This window comes from Scyliorhinus canicula, chromosome 8, assembly GCF_902713615.1.
Source record: "Scyliorhinus canicula chromosome 8, sScyCan1.1, whole genome shotgun sequence".
Taxonomy (NCBI): domain Eukaryota; kingdom Metazoa; phylum Chordata; class Chondrichthyes; order Carcharhiniformes; family Scyliorhinidae; genus Scyliorhinus; species Scyliorhinus canicula.
In genome coordinates this window covers 45,473,153-45,493,146 of record NC_052153.1, presented here as the reverse complement: position 1 = coordinate 45,493,146, position 19,994 = coordinate 45,473,153, and the positions used below count along the sequence as shown (strand labels likewise).

Below are 19,994 nucleotides of genomic sequence, written 5' to 3'. Positions count from 1 at the left end.
GAGGAACAGTGGAGTTCTCTCTGATACTCTGGTCAACATTCTTCCCCAGCCAACATTTAAAAATTACAAACAGGTCATCTGGCTATGATCACCTTGCTCAATGAAAATTATCTGAGGTGTTTCCTACGTGTTGACCGTGCTTCGTTAGTGGCTATAAAGTGCTTTCAGGACATACTGTAGTTATGAAAGGCTCTATAGAAATGCAATTTTTATCTTCAAATTGATCACTAGGAGCACATCACCAAGAACTTAATGAGATTTCTTGAAAGTACTTTGCCAGACCTTTAAAATCGACGCACAAGTAACATTTTCATCTCAGTCCAGGCTGGATTGAAGGGACATTTTGGGAAATTAAAGGACAGTATGCTTACCCATGGTGCTGTCTAATTCTGCATGTTGCACAGAAGTTGCAAATGTACTCTGTCATAAACATTGTACAGTATGTTTCAAGGGTAATCTGGCGTCTTTCTGATGTAGCATTCTGTAATTTGTAGCAAACAGTTTTAAAGAGGGAGAGAGAAACCTTGTATGACCATGTTAAAAGGAAGCAAATAAGTGGCCAATATTAAGAATCAAAATTCAGTGAATAACATTTTTGTTAGATTTATGCTGTCTTGTATCGAATCATGGGACCATTCAGCACAGAAGGAAAGCTTTTGAAGCTCATGCCTCTGCAGGCTCTTCAAAAACGCTACTAATTAGTCACGCTCCAAGCTCATTTTCCATTACACTGCAGGTTTTTCCTTTTTAAACAGAAACCCAATTCCCTTTTGAAAGTTGTGGCTGAATCTGCCGCTCTCCCTTTCACGCAATGTATTCCAGATCATCTTAACTCTGATTTTTAAAAAATGTTTCTCCGCTTATAATTTTGCTAATTATTTTCAATCTATTGTCTAGTAACGGTCCATTGTACCAATGGAAACAATTTCTCCCCATCTACTCTTAGCAAAAATCCTTCAGTTTTAAACACAATTATTAAATCTCACATTCACCTTTTCTACTTACAGAGCAATTTCAGCTTCTCCAGTCTTTCGATATAATTACAATCCATTGTGTCTAGTACAACTCCAGTAATATTCCTCAGCACCCAAAATTAAGCCTCGATTCACTTTCTGAAGTGTGATGCCCAGTACAGGACACCATATTCTGGCTAAGGCCTAATCTGTGTTTCTTAAACATTTAGCCTTTGCAATTAATGCTTCTGTTTCTAAAACCCAGGAATCAATATGCTTTTTATCAATTGCATCAACTTGTTCTGTGTCCTATGCAAACCCCCAAGTGTCTTTGATCTTGCATCTCCTTTGAAATGGTACCATTTAATTTGTACTGGTGCTTGTCAATTGCATCACTTCAAACTTCACGTTATCTGCACATTATCATGTGTCTACCCGTTTTAAAGTCTGCCTCGAAGTAGGCTGCTATTCTTCTCACTTTTCACTGTAAGAAGTCTTACAACACCAGGTTAAAGTCCAACATGTTTGTTTCAAACACTAGCTTTTGGAGCACTGCTCCTTCCTCGGGTGAATACTGGCGCCCTATACAACAGCCGGACTCCATCCACAATCCCCTGGCCGATCCCAAACTCTCCCAACACCTATCACTCCACCGGTGAAAGCCTTCACTGTATCCATTGCCATTGCCACCTCCAGTTTCTGCCTGCCGGAGGCACCATAATCACATTAAGTAACATCCTTACATTTGCCGACAACTGCCTCCCCTTCATAAACCCCGTCTGATCCTCACCTATCACCCCCGGGAGACATTCCTCAATTTGCGAGGCCAGCACCGTTGGACAGTTGGACTCAAACTGCTCTGGATACTTGCCTTTCTTCAGTATCAGGGAAATAGACGACTGCAATAGTGTAGGGGAGCTTTCCCTCGCCTCATTATACATCCTCACCAGCAGAGGCCCCAAGTTCCCCCGAACCTCTTGTAAAACTCCACAGGGGACACATCCGGGCCCAGGGCTTCCCTGCCTGCATTGCCCCCGCCCCCATACTCTCCATCACTTCCATCAACCTAATGGGGCTTCCAGGTCCCTCCGCAACTGCTGTACCGCCTTCCCCGTGGGCACTATCCCAAACTCCATTCAAAAACCCTGCATCTTCTTCAACAACCCTGCCTCCAGAGCCTCCAAGTAACCCTGTCAATCCTCAAAATCCTATCAACCAGTCTTCCATCTCTGCTCGTTCCTTCCTTTTCCCTGTGCGCCTTGATCGAAATAAACTCGCCGCCAATCACTGCCTTGAGTGCCTCCCATCGCATGGCAGCCCTCACCTCCCCCGTATCGTTACGTTCCACATACCCCCGGATGGCAGCCCCCCCCCCCCCCCCAAAATATGCCACAATGCTCCCCACCTCGAACACCACCCGGTTATTCACCAACACCACCACCCATCTAGTCTTCATGTCCAGTCCCGAATGGAACACCTGTCCTACCCTTCCTCAACCTTGTCTGATCCCCAATCTTTAAATGCGTGTCTTGTTTAAAAAAAAAAGCCATATCCATATGATAAAGCCATATGATTCTTATACTGCTAGCCTTCCAACCCTCCTTTTTCTCTATTTTTATCCTATCCAGTTTCTCTATCCATTCTTTCTTTACTATAACGTTAGCATTCTTTAGCAGACAGATGCAAAAGCTGAATTTTTCTGAGGCAATAGAAGTCTGACTTCTGGAGCCAAAAATAGGAGACAACCCCTCTTGTGGGCCACTGGCTTGACCCAGACCCATGTTTAATGGGTAGTGCCAACTCAGTTGCTGTTGTTGAAGCTGCAACCCTGTTAAGGACAGCAGCCCACCCCCAGGAGTTGCTGGTCCAGTCAGTGGGCAGGCGGCCCACCAGCACCATTGACAGGTGGCGCCTGTTGATAAAGCTGCAATTTAGGATGAGGGTGTATCAATGGCTGGGTATTGGGCAAGTGGTGTTAGGGTTAGCTGGGGCCAGGCAGGTAGATCCCGGCAGTGGGGGTGATGGTGGGGGTACACTGAGGGCAGGTGACACCATTGCCAGTGGGTGAGGGAGGTGGGAGGCACTCTATGGTTGTTGAGTGCCCCGAAAGGAGGAGCCCCTTGAGGTTTGTGGGAGGCTGCCAGGTAGCACAATTTGGCAGCAGCATCCCACCCTGCCTCGACAGGCAGTTTGCCTACATGGGGAAGTGTTATTCCCAAATATGAAAGGCTGAGGTCTGAGTAACGATTGCGACGAAACATCCCAGCGATCGGAGAACATTCCCTTTAACTCCAACTCCTACTTCTCAACCAAATGCCAACCCATGTGAATAGACATAAAGAAAAGCATTAACCTTTATTGTACACCACTCCTTACACTGTGCATGTGCTGAAGAATCCGCCAAGGATCATTCACGTTCCCGAAAACAGTTCTAATTTCCAATTTCCTCTGTAAAACACTTCAGCATCTCTTCATTTCCTCACTTTGAAATGCAGAATGTCCCTCTTCATGTTTGTGGTCCCACTTTTTCACACTAATTCTCTTTTTCTCCTACCTGTAAGTCTTCCTGCTTTTTAATCAAAATCAGATTTGGGTAGGTAACATTCTGCTTAACAATCTTGGATCTATTCTAAGATGATTTATATTTGTCACAGTTTACTTTTGAAAAATTTAATTTTCCCAACTATTGCAGCCCTGTTACTACTGCAAGAATCCCTAAATTACTGGAAATGTCATCTTCATTCTTTTCTCATTTGTTGATCATAGAATCATAGAATTTACAGTGCAGAAGGAGGCTATTCAGCCCATCGAGTCTGCACCGGCCCTTGGAATGATGTGTAATTTAGTAAAAAAGATTTTTATTATTAATTTTGAGTGGTAACTTATACACCCAGCTTGAGTTTTGTGCACAAATCTGGAATCTTTACTATGGTTATATGCACCTGAGCTGCTGGGAGTGCAAAAACAATTAAGTTCATAAATAGATTTGAACATCTGAGCTGAAAGGAGTGACTGTGAGCACCAAGAATGTTTACATTGGGAGAAAAGTACTTGGGAATTTAGTGGATCTCAAAGAGGTGTTTAATTTAAACTGAAACGCTGAGGCAAGAGCTATGGATTAAAATTATATACAGAAGGCGTTGTATATGGATAAGGTGGAAATAGTGAATGTTCTAAATATATGGATAAGCTTATGATAGGGCTATTAATGGATATCAGAAATAAAAGTCTGACCTCTGTGACCAGTCTAATCAATAGAGGTGGTAATTCCAGTCCTATGTTCCCAAGGATCTTGAATGTTTAGTCATGTATCATAGGTAACCGTGGACTACTGGAGCTTGATTGACAACATTAAGAATTTCTTTAAAATTGCACATAGTTTTTGTTCCCATGAGCTTTTTGATTTTTCTAGGACTTTGTGTTCCTAGTGGTTGCAAGAATAGTGTACTGTCTAACAGAATTGGCCTAATGCCATTTTCACATCTCTTTTTTCCTGTTTGTAAACCCAGGAAGCTTTTACCAGCACCAATCAAAGATTCTTTAATGCCTAGAATCATATCCTTAATTAATAAGGGTGCCCTTCTCTTTTATTTTAGTTTGTAGCATGGAATTTTTAGTTTCTAATCTTATCCCAGTTGAAAGTCAAGTTGTTGTCAAGACTGCTGTGTCATGTTTTTCCAATCTAATTAGTGCTTTAGGTTGTCCTGCCTTCATATCTCGTGCTTTGCAAAATTGCATAGCATAGAACTACAATCCTGATCCTTTGCTTCACAGTATCTTTTTATGTATCTATTTCCATTCTTTCCTTCACTTGTTACCTCCTCTTTTTGCCCCAGGGTGTATTACCCATTTTCCCTTTGGAATTAGAATTTTAGAATAAATAATTTTTATTGTCATAAGTAGGCTTACATTAACACTGCAATGAAGTTACTGTGAAAAGCCCCTAGTCTCCACATTCCGGCGCCTGTTTGGGTACACGGAGGGAGAATTCAGAATGTCCAATTCGCCTAACAGCACAACGTTCAGGACTTGTGGGAGGAAACTGAAGCACCCGGAGGAAACCCACGCAGACACGGGAAGAACTTGCAAATGCTTTAACCTACACCATACTTGGATTTAACTCTTTATCTATGATTTGTCTCTCCTTAAATTAACTTTGCTAATAATTTAAGCCCACATGTCTCCTAAAAATATTTTTGTTTACTGAGGTGAGCATATTTAAATGCCTGGTATGGGTTTCGATGTGATGGTTGAGGGTAATTCCATATTTCTATTAATTTTAAGAACTTTCATTTATTGCTGATTTCCACAGAAGTGACATTCCAGCATTTACCTGCACTGATTTGAAGTGCAGTGATGAAAATTAATATTAGATCAGCAATGTATGGAGTAGCGTAATCATTATGAACTAAATGGTTGCGTTGTGTCAGAAAATGCCATCATTTGATTAGTTTAGAATGGGAGTTTCAATGGGATAGCATTTGGTGGGATTAAAAAGTATGCTTTAAGCTTCACCTGTATTTCTCTCTTTTTCTTTCCTTTTTCTCTTGCAGCAAATATTGGCCCTTGTTTGTTCTTTTCTTTTACATTCTCTCTCCAATCCCATACTACATAGCAAGGAGAGTAGTTGATGATACTGATGCAGCAAGCAGTGCATGTAAAGAACTTGCCATATTTCTCACTACAGGCATAGTCGTCTCAGCTTTTGGGCTGCCTATAATTTTTGCAAGAGCACAGTTGGTGAGTATCATTGACATCTTACTGTACAAAATGGGCTCTGAACATTTTTACAAATGCAGGGGAGAAGTAATGGCTAATATTTTAATCTCTTGTAGCCAGTAGCTACTACGATTGGCCTGAACCTTTATGGTCCATGACAAGAGTTTGCTGCTGACTGCACAAGAAATATGAACTTACCTGGTTTGTTAGCCACAGTGAGGACTTTAACTTCTTGATGCAGAATGGTCCACTGGTGAAATGATCTGCAGGCCTAGCAGCAATGCAATGCCTCCTAACAATGTCATAAGCTGAAGACTTGTCTCATGAGGTCAGTCATCAGCTCAGACGCAACTGAGTGCTCTGTTATGATTTTGAACACTTTTGAATCTTTTATAAATCTTTAAGTACTTTAAAAATGTTTATAAACTTTTAAAAAACTTTTTAAACTTTCAAATGCTTTAAACTTTCTGCTTGTGACTGCCCCTTGGCAATAACTTGGGTAAATTGTCTTGGTGTAAACGGGTGCTTAGAGTCCTTTATGGACCTCTGAACCTGGAACAATCAGAAAAGAGCAAATAGCAATTCCATGAAATAAGTCCAGATCCCATCTCTCACTACCAGCAAACAAATCTCCCTTCCCCTCCCTCCTCTACATTGGAACTGAACTGAAACTGTGATTCAAAAGAAGTTTCTTCCTACCCCATCTCCCTAGTCTGCAAATGTGTGGAGAAAGGAGGGGCAAAATGCATGATTTTTATAATCCTCTATGTTCTTACTGCACCATTAACACACACTGATTTCAGAAAACCAAGTACTCAATTTGTAATCCTTTGATTTTGGAATTTGTCTGAGGTTTCATTGTCCAAATTGGATGTTGAATTTAATAAAAGTGAATCAAGTGATGATTCAGATTGATATGAATAATGCAGTCTATTCGATGTATCCTCATAGTCCTTTGCAGTTATCAATAATTTGGTTATTTGTTAAATTGAGCAAGGAAATTCCATAGTTTTACATCCAGTGCAACACTAACTAATCAACTTTTTCTAACTAAAATGTAAAATAGTTTCTAAGAAATGAACTCTTTTGCCTTATGGGATAACGACCATTTCCATTTTTGTTATGATTGTTTTAACATCTGAATACCAAATACCATTGAGGTTTAAACATTTGATTTCAATGTTAAACTTGCTGCTCTCAAGGAGGGTGCCACCTCTGAATGACTGACTGTCGTCCCATTCTCCACTTAAATTAAACTTAAACAACTTTAACATCCCCTTGTTTCAGTGATACAGTGTTTTAAAAAGGTTTTCAGAAAAATCCAGAGTACCAGTTCAGTAGGTACATGTACTGAAAATATTAAAGGAAAAGTTGATGGTTATTTCCTGCAACATAATGCACATTTATTCTCAATGTCCACATTTAAAGATGAACAAGTAACTTAATTACTTCAGAGCTATCAAAGACTCCTTTCTTTTGTCTTCTGATTATCCATAGAACCATAGAATTCCCAAGTGCAAAAAGAGCCCATTCAGCCCATTGAGTCTGTACCTACCCACTGAAAGACCTAGGCCCACTCCCCCACCCTATTCCCACAACCCCACCTAACCTGCACATCTTTGGACTGTGGGAGGAAACCAGAGCACCCGGAGGAAACCCATGCAGACAGTCACCCAAGGCCAGAATTGAAGCAGGGTGCCTGGCGCTGTGGTGCAACAGTGCCTCATAGCGCCATCCAACCTGATATTGCCCTATTATTGTAAGGACAGTTCAAATCCCAAGTTGAATGGGCAAATTATAATTTTTAAATGGCAGTGTCTCTCCATAAACTTTCTAGCCATGATTTTGTTGGTTATAGATTTAATAGTCTCGCAGCACTTGCATTCCAGTGAGAACACAATGTAGGATTTCTTTCTGACTCCTATGTGCACACTGGGTTTGTAATATTGACGAGGAGAATTAATGACAACTCCTGTTTCTGGTAATGAATGTCAGAAATAACAACATTTCTTGGCTGAGCTGGGGCTATCGAACTGGCCCTTGGGGTCAGCACAGCTTACTATTGATAAATTCCTTGCGAGGGATAGATAAACTGGGACTGCAAGCAGAAAGACTCGGATATATATAGTATAGTGAAAATTAGCGTAACCTTTGGAGGACAATCAGCCCAGATCAGGTCTCTTCCACTTTTGCAGAGCAGCTCAGTGAATCATTATCATACTCTCCTCCAGAGTTTGCTGCTGTTAGGAGTGCAAAATCAGGGCCATGGTAGATGTACTTTTTTTTTCTATAGCTGTATTTTTCATTCATCAGCATCATCCATGTTACTGTCAGGAGTTTTTAGTTTCCTATCTTATCCTGGTTAATGTTAAAATTTGTCGAGGTCACCATGCCAAGTTCTTCCGTTCCACTTAGTGCGTTAGTTTTCCTGACTCCATTTCTAATGTATTGTTTGCAATCTCTGCCGTCCTGATCCTTTGATGTTTCTCAGCATTGTTTTTATTTCTATTTCTATTATTTCCTTCACAATCCTGTTAATTTCTTGTTTGCTGTAAGGTATACTGTTAAGATCCTGGACCTTACCCCAACATTTGTTAGGATACCGGACAAGAACCCCAAACTTCTTATAACATTTTTTAAACTGTGAGGAAAGGATACTTCATTACAGGAGTGAGTCCGCTGACCAATAGGCACATTTTGTATTAAAACAAACTTTATTCTTAACACAGGATTAAACACATTACATCACAGATATTAACTGCTAAACAAATCTTAAAATAAAAGGAAACCCTTTTTACAACTAACTAGTACTGTCTCTATTTCCAATTAATCAGAGCCAATTGAAGTCAAAAATCACTTATAAATAAAGCCAGCAGACACAGGGTTACTTGCTGTAGACTTGTGCAGAGTCTTGGAAATATCTCTGAAACAGAGAGTGAGAGATCCTGCCAGTAAACAGTCTGTAGATCCTTCTGTCTGTGTCAGGCTACTGCTCAACCTGACTACATTTGGCAAAAGCTGCTGCTCAGCTTAAAGCTTTTGGCAGACTCGAAGCCTTCATCAAACTGCCTGCTACAGACTTGAGTCCTCCCATTAGTTACATCATCTTTACCCCATTCTGATTCCTTGATCTGCTTACCTGAGCTTAAACATCATCGGCGCGATTCAATGAACCAAAGTCAGGTTTTGGATGCGTTTGGCAGGATGACTTGCACCTCAGCTGGTTGCCGATACCAAGGGGGAGCTGCTTTTAAGTACTCCGTCACCATTCACTCCCAGTTAACACACAAGCATAGCAGCGCACAGACCTGCTCCTCGTTTTGCGGATGGCGACCTCATGAGTCCTGTTGCTGCTGCGCATGAGAGACAAGGCACCCTGTTCCCCTGAGTGGGTCGGAGGACCAACAGCAGGATGAGCAGCGCCACCTGGGAGGTAGTGGCAGCAGCTGTCAGTGTGGGCAGCATGACCAGGAGGAGCGCCGTTCAATTTTGGAAGAAGACCCAACGACCTTGAACAAGCTGAAAGAGTAACTTACCACCTCTCTCCTGGCATCAGTTCTGCCTGCCACCCTTCAAATTCTCAAATCCCCTCCCCCAATCCAAGATGGGAGAAGGAATCCCTGAGATTTGTCCTCGGGGCCCCGGAAATTGTGGGGTTGCCTGAGGAGAGAGCAGTCACCGGCAGCGAGGTTTCCTGCGCCAGAGAGGTTAGGATCCATTCCCCCTTTACCCAGATGACCTGTCTTAATTGATTTATCGTGGGCAGCACGGTGGCCTAGTGGTTAGCACAGCTGCCTCATGGCGCTGAGGTCCCAGGTTCGATCCTGGCTCTGGGTCACTGTCCGTGTGGAGTTTGCACATTCTCCCCGTTTGCACATTTCGCCCCCACAACCCAAAAAATGTGCAGAGTAGGTGGATTGGCCACACTAAATTGCCCTTAATTGGAAAAAATAATTGGGTAATCTAAATTTTTTTTATTAATTGATTTATCGTGACCCAGTCACTGAGGGATGTGCCCCAGGTGCAGGTGGACATTGCTTAGGCACTGCAGAGCATGGCCCAGTCACCTGAGGACCATTGTTGTCACACCATGGTGCAGACAATGGGGACTCTGCAGGACCGGCAGCACTATATAATTCCAAGGCATCCGCGCCTCTGTCCCCCAGGGCATTGTGGGCACTGTCAGGGAGGAGGAAGTGCTGGAGGTCAACCTGGGACCTGCCACTAAGGAGACTACGATGGTTTCCAGTTCTTTCAAATCCAGGGTGGTTGGCATTGGGGATGGTGTTAAGGGGGGAAGGTGGGAGGGGAATGGATGGGAGGGAGATTTTCGGGGCAAAAGTTGGGGGAGGGAGATTGGGGTGGGGGTCTTTTTTTAAAATTTAGAGTACCCAATTCATTTTTTCCAATTAAGGGGCAATTTAGTGTGGCCAATCCACCTACCCTGCACATCTTTGGGTTTTGGGGGTGAAACCCACGCAAACACGGGGAGAATGTGCAAACACCACACGGACAGTGACCCAGAGCCGGGATCGAACCTGGGACCTCGGCCACCTTGCTGCCCCGGGGTGGGGGTCTTGAGCTGATGTACACAAACCTGTCCTTGAGAGATCTGGAGACGATGCGGGCCTCCCTGGTCCTCCTCGCATGTTCGACCTTGCCGCAGCCTGTCCTCCATCCTCCAGTTCCTTCGAGGGCTCGTTCTCTGGCCCCTCCTGGTCTGTCTCCTCCTCAGACTAGATGGCATGTCCCTCCGCCTCCTCCTTCTCCACCTCCACCTCCTCCTCTTCCAGCATGTTGCACCCCCTGTTGTGCCAGATGTGGAGGACACAGCACACCACCACCCAGCAGAAGACCCTCTGGAAGGTGTATTCCAGAGCGGTCAAGGCATTCAAACCACATTTTCAATAGCCCAATGCGCCACTCATGAAAGCATGGGTGGCAACGTGGACCTCATTATAACGGGTCTCAGGCCTTCGCAATGGCATCATTAGCCATGTCCTCAGTGAGTATCCATTGTCCTCCATGAGACAATCCGTCATTCTGAGGTGGTCCTCAAAGACCGGGATCGCTTGAGTGTCCCAGGATGCAGCTGTCATGCCCATTCCCAGGGTAGAAGGCACACACATGCCTGGTCCTGAGATAGTGGACGCACACAATGTGAACATTCATGGAGTGGCACCCCTTCCTGTTAATATGGGACATTCCCTGATGCCCCGGTGCTCGTAGGGTGACATGCGTACCGTCGATCGCGCTCTGCACCTGGGTCATCCCGGCAATGGCAGAAAGTCGTGCAGCTCCGGGCACCTTGGTGGGCCTGGTCCAGGTCAAAGGTAATATAATCTGTTGCCCAGGCATACAGAGCATACATCACCTCCTAAATGCACCTATAGGCAGAAGATTGGAATATGCCACACATGTCCCCGCTTGAGCCCTGGATATACCCTGTGGCCTAGAAGTTGAGGGCTGCGGTGACCTTTCTGGCCACTGCGTTTCCCCCTCCTCCATGGGATGCCATATCCGTGAGGATGTGGCACAGGTGCTGCACTGTTTCTCCTCTTCCGCCGCCTATGGAGTCCGTCAGCTCCTGGTGGGACCAATAATACCTGCACAACTTAGGCCATCGCTGGACTCGTCTCCTGACCCCCTCCTTAGCCTGGTGGGCAGCTGGATCTTCAGGATGTGCGGGGGTGCCCTGTTCATGGGGTGCTGCCTCCTGCCTGCATTGTTGTTGCTGCTTTTCCGGTGTCTGCCTGCTTCGGCTGCCACAAGCACCACGCGGGCAGCCTTTGTGGGATCCACACCAGAAAATATGGAAGGATTTGATTGGAGAAGAAGAGAGACTGACAATCCATTTGGGTGTCCATGCTGGGACCCTCAAATCTCCCAAACTTCCACCACCCTTACCAGACTGCCCTGCCTTCTCTGAGCGCCATCCAGCAAGCCAATTATGTTGGTAAATCTTGCTGTGCACACTCGCTCTTGACTACATCAGGAGACCCCAGACCTCCGCCAGGAACATTAGGGAAGCTGTGCTCAGCTGCCCACACATTTACCCTTTGATAGGTCACTATTCAAGGCAAGAGTGTCCTCAGTAGTGAAGCCCTGCACTTTCCTGTTTGATTGTTGCCAGCTGCCTCTATGGGACTGACGCTCCTAGAGTACATGCACTCTGCTCATGTTTTCTGGATATGCAGTGCACTAATCATCCTCTGAAACATGACAACTGTGCCTTCAGGGAGGTACTTGAGAGTTGAGGAGTGTGAATTCTCTCATGACTAACTAGGCTAATTCCTCATTTGAAATAGCCTTTAGTTGTGAAGCTAGAGGCTGCTCACAGTTAAAGGGAGTGAAAGTGACTGCAGCAGGGCTCTGTCCTGAGTGAGTTTTATAGGTCAGACAGGTTGAAGTTGTGGTTTCCCCTGTTATGGGTGTCCACAATATTTATAGATGGCTTGAAGGCCTCACAGATGCAAGGCCCCTCATCCCCCTGGCCCAGGGTGACCCTCGACCTGAACCCCCCCCCCCCCCCCCCCCCCCCGAACCCGAGACTCGAGCAGCAGCTCCGGTTCCCTTGAACTAGATGCCAGGAAATGGAAATAACTACTAACCTCGTCACTTCCCCTCAGTAACCATTGCCCCAGCTTCATGTTTTTGAAAATGAGTATAAACGATATCCATGTGACTTCCCACAGGGGAGTCGGGTAATTCCCGGGAGGCCGCTGCATTCGACTTCAACCTTGTTGATCAAATTGAAATGCACGCGAATTAGGGTTTGTGAAATTCTCACCATTTTTGGGCGAGCTCCGGAACTTGCCATCGGGAGCAGTCCAGGTGAATCACAAAATGGTTTGCGCCCGGCACAAATCTCGATGCTGGCCACAAAGCAGTCACTGAAATGAGCCCAATGTCTCAAATTATCTGCTCATCGGAGAATCTCCAGCAGTCATTAAAAAAATTCCATTAGCCTTCTCTTTGTAATCACATGCTTGTAAAGAATGATGATCTCACATTTATGACATCTTAATTGCATCCTTTGCAGATACAACGCCTGCCTGTAGGTTCAGCCAGGAGTTTAAAACAAATATTACTGCAACAGCTATATATACCTTAACCCATGCATTTAATAAAATTACTGCAACAGATATACAATACAATCTATATAACATTTTTCTACATTCATCACAATATGTTCACCTTATGATTACTATTTTATAACCCGTTACCTCTTCATTATACTTATATTTAGCTCTCTTTCTCTTACCAGAGTAAGTCATGAGAGCATTTCACACTCCTCAACTCAAGTACCTCTCTGAAGGCACCCCCTTCACCGGGGTAAAATCTTTTTTTGATATTTGTTTTTCATACATGCTTATGCGAGCTGTGAATCCAGCAGCTGGTTCCACTTTTGCACTTGTGTTTCAAATCTCTTGCAGTACTGCTGACAGATATTCTGGAACCTGACTAGGGTTGGAGTAGGAGGTATTCCTCGGGCAGTATGGTTCTATCTCGGGTGCTGAGAGCAACAGGGTCACTTTTGTATGAAATAACTCATCTTTGCATTTCTATTCAGTATAAATGGACTAATCTATTATGGTATTGCTGGTAGATGATTCGGTTCTGGGGCAGATTTTAACCACGTTAATTTGGGATCGGGCAAGATAACAGAAAATTGAAACCGAAAATGCTGGAAAAGCCCTGCAGGTCTGGCAGCCTCTGTGGAGAGGGAAACAGAGTTAACATTTCTAGCCTAATATGACTTCAGAGGATGGGTTTTTCCACCATTTTCTGCTTTTATTTCAGAATTCCAGCTTCCGCAGTATTTTGTTTATGTTATGGGGAGCAGAAAATGAGTGTTTTCATTTTGTGCTACACTTGTCAAAAACTTGTTACTTGTTGATATTTTATGAAAGGTATGACATCAGGCGTATGATCCGCATTGGTAACTTTGTGAGCAAAAGTAATGTCTTTTTACTTTTTAAAAATTATTATTCATTCATGGGATGCAGGCATAGTTGGCTACACCAGCATTTATTACCCATCCTTAATTGCCCTTGAGAAGGTGAAGGTGAGCAACCTTCATGAATAGCTGCTGTCCATGTGTTCTAGGAGCCCCCACAATGCTGTTGGGAAGGGAGTGCCAGGACTTTGACCCAGCAACAATGAAGGAACAACAATGTAGTTTCAACTCAGCATGGTGTGTGGCTTGGAGGGTAACATGCTGGTGGTGGCGTTCCCATACATCTGTTGCCCATGTCCTTCTAGGGGTAGAGGGCACAGGTTTGGAAGGTGCTGTAAAAAAGTGCCTTGGCGAGTTGCTGAAGTGTACCTTGTGGATGGTACACATTGCCGCCACTGTGCATCAGTGTTGGATGGAGTGAATGTTGAAGGTGGTGAGTAAGGTGCCAATCAAGCAGGCAGCTTTGTTGTGGATGGTCAGCTTTGGCATGTTGTCGGAGCTGCACTCATACTGGCAAGTGAAGAGTATTCTATTTCACTCCTGATTTGTGCCCTGTAGATGGTGGATAGACGTTGGGGAGTCGGGGTGAGTTCCTATCTGCAGAATTCCCAGCCTCTGACCTGATCTTGTAGCCAAAGCATTTATATAGCTGATCCAGTTCAATTTCTGGTGAATGGTAACCCCCAGGGTGTGAGTGGGGGATTCCCCAATGGTAATGCCATTGAATGTCAAATGGTGATGGTTAGATTCTCTCTTGTTGGAGATGGCCATTGCCTGTCATGTGTGTGGTCTGAATGTTACTTCCCACCAATCAGCACAAACCTGAATATAGCGTTCACCTTCCCCCCCCGCCCCCCCCCCCCCCCTATCAATTCCTATTGACTTTATTTTTGCTCGGGCTCCTCTTTGCTACAATCAGTCTTGATGTCAAAGGCAGTCACTTTTGTGCCACTCTGGAGCTCAGCTCTTTTGTCATACTTGGACCAATGAGGTCAGAAGTTGAATGGCCTCGAGAATCAGTGAGCAGGTTATTGCTGTGTAAGTACTGTTTGATAACACTGCTGACATTACTTTCCATCACTTTCCCGATGAGCGAGAGTTGAATGTTGGGGTGGTAATTGGCTGGGTTAGATTAGTCCTTTTTTTTTAGGGGCGGAGCAATTTTCCTCATTCCTCACTGTTGTAACTATACTGGAACAGTTTGGCCACGGGTGCAGCTAGTTCTGGAGCACTCGTCTTCACTACTATTACCGGAATGTTGTCGGGGCCCATAACCTTAGCAGTATCCACTGCCTTCAGCCTTTTCTTGGTATCAGGTAAAGTGAATAGAATTGGCTGAAGAATCACGTCTGTGATGCTGGGGACGTCTGTAGGAGGCCGAGATGGATCATGCAGCCGGCATTTCTGGATAAAGGTGGTTGCAAATGCAACAGCCTTGTTTTTTGCCCTGATGAGCTCCCTCAATGAGGATGGGATATTTGTGGAGCTGTCTCCTCTAGTGAGTTTAATTGTCCACCAGCATTCATGGCTGGATGTGGCTGGGCTGCAGAGCTTAGAGCTGATCTGTTGGTTGTGGGATTGCTTAGCTCTGTCTATTGCATGCTATTTGGCATACAAGTAATTCTGTGTTGTAGCTTAATCAGGTTGAGGCCTCATTTTTCGGTATGCCTGGTGCTGTTCTTGGCATGCCCTCCTGCACTCTTCATTGCACCAAGGTTGATCTGCTGGCTTGGTGATAATGTTAGGGAGGGGATATGCCGGGTATGATGCAGATTGTTGTTGTATATTATTCTGCTGCTGATGGCCCAAAGAGTTTCATGAATGTCCAGTTTTGAGCTGCTGGATCTGTTCAAAATCTATCCCATCTCGCATGATAGTAGTGCTACAATGAATGGCCAGTGTGCTCATGTGAAGGTGGGAATAATCTCCCTAAGGATCGTGAGGTGGTCACTCCCACCACTGTTGTCCTGGACGAATGCATCTGCAAAAGGTAGATTGATGAGGATCAGGTCAAGTAGGTTTTTCCCCTCTTGCTTCCCTCACCACCTGCTATAGACCCAATTTAACAGCTATGTCTTTAAGACTTGGCTAGCTCAATCAGTAATGGTGCTACTGTGCCAGTCTTAGTGATTGACATTGAAGTCCCCCACCCAGAGAACATTCTGTGCCCTTGCCACCCTTGGTGCTTCTTCCAATTGGTGTTCAACATGGAGGAGTATTGCTTCATTAGCTGGGGTGTGAGTTGATGGTAATCACAGGAGGCTTCTAATTGGATGAAGTACAGTCAACCTGTGCACAGCAGGATCCCACAAATTGGCACCAAAAAGACAGATTGTTTTTGGTTGTATTGTTGAGCATGATGGTGGGAGAACTCTCCTGTTCTTCTTGTTAAGAACCCCACTGGACTTCCGGTTGCGGCTATGACCAGCTAAGTCGCACGTTTGGCTGCTCCTGCTACAAAGGTGTTTTTGGGCCGATTGGAGGGCCCCAACGGCGCTGTAAGGACAAATCCCGGTGGGGGAAGGCTCCCTGAAGAGAACCAGACCAACTTTATGGTCGGTACCCGGAGTGGGGTGGTAAAGAAAGCAACAGCAGCTCCCAAAAAAAAGCGGGGGAAGAAGACCAAAATGGCGGCCGGTGGAGCACCCGAGGAATGGAGGAAATGGGCGGAGGAGCAGCAGGCCGCTCTCCTGCGCTTCTTTACGGAGCTGAAAATGGAGCTCTTGGAGTCAATGAATGCGACGACCACCAGGCTGATGGGAGCCCAGGCGACCCAAGAGGCGTCGATTCGGGAGCTGCAACAGGAGATGACTGTGAGGGAGGAGGAGGCCACGGTCCTCGTGGGAAAGGTAGAGGTGCACGAGGCACTCCATCTGAAATGGCAGAGCCGTTTTGAGGAGCTGGATACCCGAATGAGGCGGAAGAACCTGAGGATCTTGGGCCTGGCAGAAGGCCTGGAGGGGTCAGACCTCCCGGGATATGTAGCAGAAATGCTGAGCTCCCTGATGGGGGCAGGGGCCGTCCCTTCGCCCCTGGAGCTGGAAGAGGCCTACAGGGTCATGGCTAGGAGGCCAAGAGCAAATGAGCCCCCGAGGGCGGTGCTGGTGCGGTTCCAGCGACTCAGCGATCGTGAGAGAGTGCTGGAGTGGGCCAAGAGGGAAAGGAGCAGCAAGTGGGAGAATTCGACGGTGAGGGTCTACCAGGACTGGAGTGCGGAGGTGGCAAAGCGGCGGGCCCGGTACAACCGGACGAAGGCGGTGCTACATGCAAAACGGATCAGGTTCGGAATGCTGCAGCCAGCGCGCTTGTGGGTCACCTACAGGAACCAACACCACTATTTTGAGTCCCCAGAGGAGGCGTGGGCCTTTGTACAGGAAGAGAAACTGGACTCGAATTAGACCCAGGGGATACTTGGCGGCCGTAGCCGCTCGGGTACTTTCAGCTGAATTCTTTGTTTGGATTTTGAACTCTTGCTGTGGTTTTTCTTCTGATGTTTTTTCCCCCTTTGCCAACTTCCCTTAGTTATTGTTATTGTGGTTATTCATGGTTATTTATGGTTATTTATGCTGTTTGGTAGAGGGCGACTGTTAAGTACATTGTTATTTGTTATTTATCTGTTATTTATAATGTTAAGTTGGGGAGGTGGGACGGGGGGGAGAGCAGATCGGGGATATGGGCTCCTAGGGGGGGTTCTTTTACAGGCATGGACGGGGACGGGGGTGGAACTGAAGATGGCGGGGTGGGGTGTGGCAGGGCGAAAGCGCGGGCTTTCCTCTGTTTTCCCGCGCGCGGGGCAGAGGAGGGGGGAGGGGAGGAGTGCGGGGCGTGGCTAGCAATGGCGACTTTTCCCGCGCTGGAGCGGGGCCAGGGAGGAGTGGCAAGGGGGGGGGAGGCCCCCCCCCGAGCCGGGGGGAGTCGGAGTGGGGCAGGAGCAGCCGGGTCAGCGTGAACCAGCTGACTTACGGGAGTACGATGGAGGGTGCATCGCGGCTAGGAGGGGTCCTAGCCTGGGGGGGGGGGGAGGGGGGTTAGGGAGGGACACCGGGTTGCTGCTGAAAAGACCAGAAACGGGAAGTGGAGGACTGGAGGGGTGGGGGGAGGGGGACATCGCCATGGGGAGCGGGTCAGAAGGGGAGGGTCGACCCGGGGCGAGCAGGGAACAGGACATGGCTAATCGGCAGGGGAAGGGGGCGGGTCGTCCCGCGACCCGGCTGATCACTTGGAACGTGAGGGGGTTGAATGGGCCGGTCAAGAGATCAAGGGTATTCTCACACCTGAAGGGACTGAAGGCTGATGTAGCAATGTTACAGGAGACCCATTTGAAGGTAGTGGACCAGGTTCGCCTGAGAAGGGGGTGGGTGGGACAGGTGTTCCACTCTGGATTGGACGCAAAGAACCGGGGGGTGGCGATTCTGGTGGGAAAGAGGGTGTCGTTCGTGGCGGAGGAGGTGGTGGCGGATAAGGAGGGTAGGTATGTGATGGTGAAGGGTAAGCTGCAGGGGGAGAAAGTGGTGATGGTCAACGTATATGCCCCGAACTGGGATGACGCGGGTTTTATGAGGCGCCTATTGGGCCTCATTCCGGGACTGGAGGCAGGGGGCTTGATCATGGGGGGGGACTTTAACACAGTGCTGGACCCCGGGCTAGACAGATCGAGCGCAAGGACCAATAGGAGGCCGGCAGCGGCAGAAGTGCTGAGGGGGTACATGGAGCAGATGGGAGGAGTAGACCCATGGAGGTTTGGTAGGCCGAGGGCGAGGGAGTATTCCTTTTTCTCCCACGTCCATAGAGTGTACTCCAGAATCGATTTCTTCGTGTTGAGCAGGGGGCTGATCCCGAGGGTACGGGAAGCTGAGTACTCGGCCATTGCGATCTCTGATCATGCACCGCATTGGGTGGATGTGGAAATGGGGGAGGCGCGGGACCAGCGCCCGCTGTGGCGGCTGGATGTGGGGCTGTTAGCGGACGACGAGGTGTGTAAAAGGGTCCGGAAGAGCATTGAGAGCTATCTGGACTTGAATGACACGGGTGAGGTGCAGGTGGGGATGGTCTGGGAGGCCCTGAAGGCAGTGATCAGGGGAGAGCTGATCTCCATAAGGGCGCATAGAGAAAGAAAGGAGAGGCAGGAGAGGGAGAGGCTGGTGGGGGAGCTATTGGAAGTGGATAGGAGATATGCGGAGGCACCAGAGGAGGGGCTGCTGGAAGAACGGCGCAGCCTGCAGGTCAAGTTCGACCTGCTGACCACCAGGAAGGCAGAGACGCAGTGGAGAAGGGCACAGGGCGCGGTCTATGAGTATGGGGAAAAGGCGAGCAGGATGCTGGCACACCAGCTTCGCAAACGAGATGCGGCTAGGGAGATTGGGGGAGTGAAGGAGAGGGGCGGGAAGGTAGTGCAGAAGGGGCAAGAAGTGAACGGGGTCTTCAGGGATTTTTACAAGGAGTTGTATCGGTCTGAGCCGCCAACGAGGAGAGGGGGAATGGAGGACTTCCTAAACAAATTGAGGTTCCCAAGGGTCCAGGAGGGGCTGGTAGAAGGGCTGGGGGCGCCAATAGGGCTAGAGGAGCTAGTCAAGGGAATAGGTCAGATGCAAGCGGGGAAGGCGCCGGGGCCAGATGGGTTCCCGGTGGAATTCTATAAGAAAAATGTGGACTTGGTGGGACCGGTACTGGTACGAGCCTTTAATGAGGCGCGAGAGGGGGGGGTTCTGCCCCCGACAATGTCGCAGGCTCTGATCTCCCTGATATTGAAGCGGGATAAAGACCCCGTGCAGTGCGGGTCCTACAGGCCTATCTCGCTTCTGAACGTGGATGCCAAGTTGCTGGCAAAGATCCTGGCAGCTAGAATAGAGGATTGTGTGCCAGGGGTAATCCATGAGGACCAGACGGGGTTCGTGAAGGGGCGGCAGCTCAACACGAACGTGCGGAGATTGCTGAATGTAATTATGATGCCGGCAGTGGAGGGGGAGGCTGAGATAGTGGTAGCGCTGGACGCGGAGAAGGCATTCGATAGGGTGGAGTGGGAGTACCTGTGGGAGACGTTGAAACGGTTTGGGTTTGGGGAAGGGTTTATTAAGTGGGTGAAGTTGCTCTACTCGGCCCCGACGGCGAGTGTAGTGACAAACGGGAGGAGGTCGGAGTATTTCGGGCTCCACCGAGGGACCAGGCAGGGATGTCCCCTATCCCCCCTACTTTTCGCACTGGCGATTGAACCGTTGGCGATGGCACTGAGGGGTTCAGGGGGGTGGAGAGGACTGACTAGGGGAGGGGAGGAACATCGAGTATCGCTGTATGCGGATGATCTACTGCTGTACGTGGCAGACCCAGAAGGGGGAATGCCGGAGATAATGGAACTATTAGCAGAG

The 19,994-nt window shown here is 47.3% G+C and overlaps 1 protein-coding gene across 1 annotated transcript in view; it reads left to right on the top strand.

Moving 5' to 3' along the window:
- leprotl1 (leptin receptor overlapping transcript like 1) overlaps positions 1-19,994 on the top strand; it is a 51,584-nt gene that overhangs the window by 9,982 nt on the left and 21,608 nt on the right. Inside the window, exon 2 of the mRNA XM_038804463.1 lies at positions 5,507-5,693. Coding sequence (XP_038660391.1) covers positions 5,507-5,693 — 187 coding nt within the window. The remainder of the gene's footprint in view (positions 1-5,506; positions 5,694-19,994) is intronic.